Source organism: Engystomops pustulosus, chromosome 6, assembly GCF_040894005.1.
Source record: "Engystomops pustulosus chromosome 6, aEngPut4.maternal, whole genome shotgun sequence".
Lineage (NCBI taxonomy): Eukaryota > Metazoa > Chordata > Amphibia > Anura > Leptodactylidae > Engystomops > Engystomops pustulosus.
The window spans coordinates 85486782-85496185 of NC_092416.1; the positions used below are offsets into that span (position 1 = coordinate 85486782).

General features: G+C 40.8%; 1 protein-coding gene across 3 annotated transcripts in view; it reads left to right on the forward strand.

Moving 5' to 3' along the window:
* LOC140063918 (excitatory amino acid transporter 2-like) overlaps window positions 1–8462 on the forward strand; it is a 116667-nt gene extending 108205 nt beyond the window's left edge. For all 3 annotated transcript variants that reach the window (XM_072110190.1, XM_072110192.1, XM_072110191.1), the window contains one exon: window positions 4808–8462. In XM_072110190.1, coding sequence (XP_071966291.1) covers window positions 4808–5072 — 265 coding nt within the window. In that variant the 3' untranslated portion in view covers window positions 5073–8462. The remainder of the gene's footprint in view (window positions 1–4807) is intronic.
* Window positions 8463–9404: the final 942 nt, after the last annotated feature.

Below are 9404 nucleotides of genomic sequence, written 5' to 3' on the forward strand. Positions count from 1 at the left end.
AAAAGAAACTGGCAGACTGTGCCTAATTCTACTCAAACCCCTACTAAATTTTCCCACTTTGGTGTTTGAGGTGGATATGTGTGTCACTAAGAGCTAAACACAACGGTAGCAAGTCCCCCTGCTAATTCCTCACAATATGGTACTAGCTGCAAATAAAAAAAAAAAAAAATTATAACGTTATTGTAGCCCTAAGAAGGGCTGTTGGGTTCTTTAAGAATCACTCCTGCCTAACAGTAAGCTAATAGAACACCCTAACGCTTTCCCTGAGCAGCAGCAGCTCTCTCCCTAGCGGCATCCAGACAGAGAATGATCCGAGCAGCGCGGGCAGCGGCTAGTCTATCCCAGGGTCACCTGATCTGGCCAGCCAACCACTGCTATCTACGTGTAAGGGTACCACGTCATGCTGGGTGGAGTGCAGAGTCTCCTGGCTTGTGATTGGCTCTGTTTCTGGCCGCCAAAAAGCAAAACGGCGGGAGCTGCCATTTTCTCGAGCGGGCGAAATACTCGTCCGAGCAACGAGCAGTTACGAGTACGCTAATGCTCGATCGAGCATCAAGCTCGGACGAGTATGTTCGCTCATCTCTACTGTTCATCCTTTCTATAAACAAAATAAAAAAAAAATTGTCAAGCTTAAAACCACTTGCCTAGTACTGTTAACAAAGTTGTTCAGATTTAAGGAACTATGTTGCAATATTAGACACAGCCTTTGGATAATAGTGGCACTGTTTTTGTGAAAAATTACACCCTTTGTGATTCTTCTTACATTAGTTTAAACTAAACATGGAACAAAGCTTCTCCCTCATTTTCTCATAGATAATGATTGACAGGTCTCTTCCTCTTTGTGTACAATGAGATACCAATCAATGGTATGTGATGGGCAAGAAAAGCCATAGACAAATACAATGAGGAGCCTATAAACATTTCATTCTTCAAATGCCCATAGCTTCTGAACTAGAAACACAGTACTGGCACCTAGAAACACAGTACAGGCAATCCCCAGGCTACAAAATTTTAAAAATTTTGGGTTATCGTGGGAAGAAGGATTAACAATAAAGCTTCATTGCAGACAACTTTTACAATTAATCATTGCAGCATGTTGCTAAAATTCTAGAAATTACCAGCATCCAGAGAGCTTCACCAGAGGTGTCATTAGGCAAAGAGGTCTGTCTCTAAATGGGAGTTGTCTATATGTTGGGTGTCCTTAAAGAGGTATTCTCATCTAGGCATTGACCTTTAATTTAATTCATCTTCTATATACATACATTTCTTCAATTGGATGTTATTACAAAAAACATACCAGCATGAAGAAAATATCCCAAAATGTGGCCATGTCCTCTCTTAGAAACAAGATTGTTGTCCTTAGATATGATCACTGCTGAAGAGAGATTGTACAAATAAACAAGTTGTTTTCTCATATGAAATGTCCAAAAGTTATTGTATGTCCCATAGTCGCCATGGGAAACGAGAAGTGAGCTGCCCAGCAGAGCCCCCTTAATATTGAAATGTCCAGCAGAGCCCCTTTAACCCCTTCCCGCATCCTAACATGATTCTACATCATAGGATGCGGGTAGTTCCCACACCTTGACGTAGAATCACGTCATGGCGATCACCTGTGCTCAGAATCTCAGCCCGTGCGATCACTGCGGGATCCGGGCAGTACGCGGTAGCTGGAATCCCGCAGTAACAACTGGGATGGCTACTGTCGCAATCCCGCCTTTTTAACCTTATAGACGCCGCGGCCATAGTGACTGCGTCGTCTATAGTGCATCGCTGTGACAATCGGTACCCTCCGTGCAGGGCACAGAGGTGCTGATCATTGCCATGGCAACCCTGAGGTCCGATAAGGACCACAGTGCTGCCTTCAGTAGAAGCCTGATGGATCATGCACTCTGCACAATCTAACAGTGGAGCTGTCAGCCTATGCAGAATACATAGGCTGACTATGTAATATGCTGCAATGCATTATCAAATGATCACTTGTTCATGACCCACCCTGGGACAAAATAAAACAAAAAAAAGTTTAAAAAAAAGCAGTATTGAGATTTCCACTGAGTCTTTTCTAAATATGGGCAACTGTCCAGCAAAGATGCTCCTAACTAACTCATGTTATGTTTGATTTCTTTTCTCCTGATGAAAGGTCCATTGCTTATGGTTCTGGAAACACGTCAGGAATCTGAATTACTAGGGCATATGTTTAGCATGCTTCATGTATTTTATGGTTTGTACTTAAAAGTTATATAAAGATACCCTTTGGTTCTATAACTATCTGCCTGAAAAGATGGAAATTTTGAACTTTGAAAATGAATAATTTTTAGAAATTTTTGCCAAATTTCCAGCTTTTTCATAACTAAACACAAAAGATATCATCACATTTTTTCTATTTCTTTGAAGTACAATGTGTGATGAGAAAACAATCTCAAAATCCCCTGGATATGTTAAAGGATTGCAAAGTTATAACCTCCTTTAATGACAAAGGGCAAATTTTGAAAATCAGGCCTGGTCCTAAAATGGCTTAGACATGAAGGGGTTAAAGAAAATCTACCATCAAAATGAAGCATGGTGAACTAGGGACACTTTGTCATAGATGCAAAGTAACAAAATAAGTGTTAGGCCAGGGGTCAGGTCTGGGGCACAGATTTATAGCAAGAGTCAAGAACAAGTAACATGATTCCAGAAACCACCTAAAGTCAAGATCATGGGAATTAGTTAGGAACCAAAAATGCCTATTGTTGATGTTTCTTAACTTATTTAAGTTCTTAAACGAACTTTTAAAATTATGCTAATGGTTCTCAAGTGCTGCAGAGACATTACCAGAGTCCCTCAGTGCTGCAGATTCACAGGCTGTTACTATGAGCAGAATATGTCTCACTGTTCCCTGGTCTCTCCCTCCTCCATCTGCCAGTGTAATGTAGCAGCAGCAGAAAGTGCAGAGGGAGGAGAGACCTGCTCTGCCCTTTGTATAAACCTGTGAAGCTACAGCACTGAGGGGCCCTGGAAACACTCCCTGACCCCTACTGATTCTTTAGAATAATTACAGGAGTTGATTTTAGACAGAAGGAGGACATAGATGACAAATATAAGAACATGACCACAGTTACTGTACCTGGATCACGGAGTAAGTGTCCCTGGTTCATCACGATGGATGTTCATGAAAGATTTCCTTAAAGTATTGAAATGTTCTGCAGAACCCCACATTGTCTTATTGAAAAAAAAAGTACTTACCTCATGCGCTCCACCTTCCTTTTCTCCCTGCTGACACTCGAGTATAAGCCAAGAGACAAAAAAAAACTTTTTTAGTCATCTGCTAATTATATAGACAAAAAATATAATTAATTAAACCATCCAATGAGGTTAAAGTTTTGTATGTAATGAAGAAAATGTAAAATTGTTAGGATAAGCAAAGCAGTTCCAAATGTGTCATCTTTAAGGAAGGGCATGTTGGAGCCGCAACTGCAAAACATGACCTGGACATTTTTAGACAAATTTATATTCAAACATTATACAAAATACTACTTGCATCCAATCATGGAAACGAGATAAACTGAATAAAAAAACAACGAATAAAAATAAAACTGAGTAGGAAAAAGTTACCGTATATACTCGAGTTTAAGCCGTCCCCTAATTTTACCACCAAAAACTGGGAAAACCTATTGACTCGAGTATAAGCCGAGGGTGTAGTATACAGCTAGCCAGCCCCATGTAGTATACAGCCAGCCCCATGTAGTATACAGCCAGCCCCAAGTAGTATACAGCCAGCTCCAAGTAGTTTACAGCCAGCCCCATGTAGTATACAGCCAGACCCATGTACTATACAGCCAACCCCATGTACTATACAGCCAGCCCAAAGTAGTATACAGCCAGCCCCCTGTAGTATAAACCCAGCCCCCAAGTATTATACAGCCAGCCCCATGTACTATACAGCCAGCCCCCTGTAGTATACAGCCAGCCCCAAGTAGTTTACAGCCAGCCCCATGTAGTATACAGCCAGCCCCATGTAGTATACAGCCAGCCCAAAGTAGTATGCAGCCAGTCCCTTGTAGTATAAACCCAGCCCCCAAGTAGTATACAGCCAGCCCCATGTACTATACAGCCAGCCCCCTGTAGCATACACCCAGCCCCCAAGTAGTATACAGCCAGTCCCCAAGTAGTATACAGCCAGCCGCCATGTAGAATACTGCCAACCCCCCTGAAGTTTTCAGCCAGCCCCCATGTAGTATATAGCCAGCCCCCTATCAAGCGCATAAAAACCGTAATACTCACCCTCCGGTGTCTGGATCCTTGGCGCGGCTTCCGATCTTCGACACGGTTCCTGGTGACTCCTCTTCTTTCTTCTTTAGCGGACAGAGTCGGCGGTCTGCCGGCGGGCGCACACTATGATACAGCGGTGTCGCCGCTGATGACGTCATCAGCGGCGACACCACAGCATCATAATGTGTGCCCGCCAGCAGATCGCATGGACGCAACTCTGTCGGCTAAAGAAGAGAGAAGAAAGCAGAGAAAAGAGGAGCCGTCGGCAACTGCGCCAAGGTTTTAAGTTTTTTATTTTTTAATTGGCTCGTGTATAAGCCGAGATGAGTTTTTTCAGCACATTTTTTGTGCTGAAAAAAATTGGCTTATACACGAGTATATGCAGTATACATTTTGTCATTTGAAGTCAAAACAAAAATTGGCAACAAATTCTCCCCTGTACATTAGGTACTCGAAGATGATGATGTACATAATGTTGCGAGTCTTACTTGAAGGCTAGGGATTGGATAAGGCACATATTTCAAACAGTTGTCTGCATAATTTCCTTACTTTTTTGCAGAGACCGTATGAGAACCTCGATCAATGTAGTTGGAGACTCATTTGGAGCAGGAATAATCTACCATCTTTCAAAAGGAGAACTTGCAGCGATTGATGCAAAGCACGATACAAAGGATGGGACAGATATGGTCAAACTGCACATGATGAACCATGAGGGTTTAAAGAAACCAGCTAGAGAAGGTCTTACTACCCCTCCATTTTCAGGATATGCTTCATTACCTACTGATGAGTATGAAGTTCAAGTAGAGCCTTCTTTGCATCTCTAGTCTCCATCCTTGCTGAATATTCCATTCTTTTATCAATATTTTTCATGATTTACCAGTGCCATCCTCAGGTTACCCAGTTTTCCTTATTAACAATAGTGCTAACCAGGAAAATGATAGGAATGGAAGACAAAGAAACGGACTGGTTAGCAGATGCCTTTGTCCTCTGTCCCATATTTGTACACCAAGTGCTTCCCCTCTGTAGACGCCTGGGAAACAAAGCAACTCATCCCCGGGCACAAGTTCATTTGAGGAGAGATTTAAAAAGCCTTTTCTCTTAAATGACACATTGCCAAGAAATAAGAAAGTCTAAAATGTCAAGGCCTGAAACAATTATGAAGTCCCCTAAACAGTAGTGTTTTCTTTACTTTAAAATATATATATTCTCTAATAGATATGGAAATTGCGCTTTATGAGTTATATAAATGATGAGACTAAAAGTACCAGTCAGATAACTTATCTATAAACCAGAGAGGAAAACAGCTGAAACAGCACATGTCATTAGAGAGGACTTCCATATCTATAATTACACTGATTTCAGCCGGCAACGTGTAGTACTCTATTTCTCCTTTGGTGGCACTGCAGTGGAAATAAAAAGTTGCTTCCTGATTCTCCTTACAGGTCATTGTTGAGTGTCCTAAAATTAGTCTATGGGACCAGCAAAGCTAAAATGAATAATCTTAAGCAGCGAACATTCGCTCCCTTTTTACAGGATAACTGATAACTTGCTAGGTAAGACTATTCGCTAGGAACATTTGTAACTAGCATTTTCCAGCTTGTTCAGTCCAACGTGCGAATGGCACTGTGCTGACAAAGCAGCGTAATAGCAACTTGGTTACAGCTATAAGATTTCCATACAGCCCTTGGTTCCTAAGAAGTCCATAATGGTCTCTTATGCTTTTTTTGCATTGAGATCCAAGACCTTAAAACAAAAACTCTGCACAGCTTGTGATACTAGGATTATCTGGATAATACATAATCTTGGCCATTACAAGCACTTCATGTTTGTGGTATCTTCTTGGAGGAAAAGCATCGGTTTACATACATATATATATACTTATAAGTGTGCTTGCATTATGTATAGTATACATATATCTTTCTTTGTACAGTAAATGCATTAGATAAAGTGTGTATGTAAAGTGTAGTTTATTGTCATATATGTGAAGATTGTTTCCTGTAAATAACAGAAATTTTACATGTGTAAAAAAGTGTGTCCTGTTTACTGGTTGTATCACAACATGTTTATAACTATAGAGCACAAGGAATATTTGGCAGAATTTCAGCCATGGTAGATTTGCTGGACTATTACAACGTTGTGGGACATAAAGGGACAAGTGATATTTTCTATAGGTAAAGACTATGGTTGCATTGCCATTATAGTGTTAAATGTTATATGGCAGAAGACATCATGGAAGAATATAATTCAATCCCTTTTCTTTACATCAGCATTCTTTTGATTATCCCAGAAAGGAGGTCCTTTCTTTTTTTTGTGAATCAAATATATGTTATGATATATGATATGATATATGATATATGAAATATATGCTTATGATACATCCTTGGGATTCACCTAGCCAGAACAGATTGGATGGCACATTTACTGTAAGAGTGGTACTCAAGTAGTAGATATTTAAATATTTCTTTATCTTAAAGAGAATGTGTCAAAACACTAACAATATATTCTTCTGTAATATGTATCCCCCCCCCCCCCAGAGGTCTTTTTACCATAATTCTAGGTTTCAGCATGAATGAAAAATAATTTTTTATTCTTTTGTACGTTGCAGTCAGGTAGCCTTGCCTCCTGAAGTCAGGTAACCCCACCTCCCACAGTCAGGGTTACCCGTCTCCTGCTGTCAGACAACCACACCTCCTGAAGTATTTTCTCTGCCCATTCCATGCATCTGGCATCCCAGCCCTTCCTCCTAATTGGGACATCATGCTCCGGCTATCTGGAAATCTAGGAGGCAGGGCTGAGGAGCCATATGCATGAAGTTGGCAGAGCAAAATGACTGCAGGAGGCGGAGTTACCGGAGGGCAGGAGGCAGGGTTACTTGAGTACAGGAGGCGGGGTTACCTGACTGCATCACACAAATGAATAAAAGATAATTTTTCATTCACCTAGAACAGTGGTGGCAAACCTATGGCACGGGTGCCAGAGGTGGCACTCGAAGCCCTTTCTGTGGGCACCCAGGTCTTCACCCCAACACATAGATACAACTCAAGGCTTCCTCCTGTGATTCAATACAACCCTGGACATACCAAGCTCAGCGCTATTTTAAAGCGACATCCTTGGCTGCCAGGACTACAGGAGGAGCAAGAAGTTGTGGATAGAGATGGATTGTCATTGGAGCTCCTGCTCTGGGTCCCCTGATTAATCCTCTTCAGGGGACCCTGGAGGGAAGCTACAATCCAATCATCTTTCTATTGTATTGTTGAACTCAGGACACCAATACAATTACTGGGATACAGCAGGGATCAATAAGTTACTGCTGAAATCGTCATGTTGGCACTTTACGACATATAAGTTGGTTTTGGTTGTAGCTTGGGCACTCTGTCTCCAAAAGGTTCGCCATCATTGACCTAGAAATATGCTAAAAAGACTTCCAAGAGAAGCACATATTACAGAAGAAGGTACTGTTTTTAGGTTTGGATGGGTAAGTGTGGTGACAGGTTCCCTTTAACAATGTATTGCAATTTGTGTTTTATTTTAACTACAAACTAAATAATCCTTAATATTTTTCATCACACAACATAAATCAAAATATTCACACAACATAAGCCAAAATATTCACACAACATATTCTAAAATATTCAATAGTTTATTGAAGCTGTTAAAAACAAATATATTGAGCAACACAAGTGAGAATAAATAAGGGCCTCCCCACACTTTTCAGACATGTGTGCCATTTGATAGTATTTATTGCGTCTCAATGACAGAGTTATAGTGATTTTTAACTATGAGTAAGAACCCCCTTCTCTAAAATGCATGATGTTGAATACATTTGTTTTTAACAGCTTTAATACACTATAGATTTTATGTGGAATGGTAATAGGTGGAGATCCACTGAGTATCAGGATATTCTCCTGGCATCAGATTCTTTTCTGATTGAGGACTTGGTGAAATGTAGTCTATTCACTAGTCTAGTGCTCTATAAAATATCAGATTATGGGGACATAAATGTGTCTTTGTCTGCCAATGTCACATATTTACACCATTTAGTAGATACTGTTAATTCTTAGATTTGTACTGTGTTGTACCCCCATTCTATACATAATATATATTCCTGAATATGTTGCTTTAGTTCATATATCTTATATGTGTATAATCTTTCCAGTCAGTTTTACATACAATTTAAAAAAAAGCAAAAACAAATTAAAGTGTTTTGTACTTTACAGGTCTCCTTGCCATTATTATTGGAATGCAGTCGCTGACATACACATGCAGATATGAGCCCTAAAGACAAGGCATGTGCAATATAGGGGGCATTTATCAGAAATGTTCAGAAACTAGAGTGAAAGCACTGAAATGATCACAATTCCTTGTGTATTGCAAAAAATGGGGATTATTTTTGTGTGGCTACACAACCTCTACGCCATTTGGGCAGGGAGGGGCACAGGCAGTGGCAGAGTGGGTCGCACGGCAATCCTGCCTGAATACTTTTTAAAAACCTCTTGTTTGAAGGTTTTTACTCAAAACTTCATCCAATATGGCCGCTCGCTATAGTTTGAGGGGCGGAAGTGATGATAAAATCAGGTCACAGTGTTTGAGCTTTGAGTTTGCGCATGCGCAATCAATCTGAAAAGTGGCTGTGTGGTTCTACTTGGTTCCCTTGGCAACCAAATGCCACGTCTTACGTTATATGTGTTGTATGCGCACAGGATACAAATATATGTGAAAAGGGAGAGCTTTCAAAATGAGTGACATGAAGAGTTAGAATACACTCTCAAGGCTCTCATTTAGGCCTGCAGGTAAGAGAGTGTTCAACTTATAAATCCAAAACATCTTTTTGTGTTTTAGTGTCTTGAAACGGTGGGGAACATTATTCTTTATAGGTTTACAGTTCTATAGGTGTAAGTCTGAAATCTTTATAATTACAGTCATGGCACTCCGTGTCATATTTGGAGACACCATGCTTCACGAAACCTTTTTCAATGCAGTGTTTGTTCAGTCTCTCTCTTAGGGGTTGGACTAAGGCGTGGCCGCCTGCTTCGCACATAGGGGTCTCGGATGTCAGCTGTGTCAGTGAGACATAGCTTCCATCGCTGGGGGAGTTTGGCGGCAGCAGGGACGCCGGCGGCGAGTGATGACGTCACGCTGTCGGCGTCCAATCACTA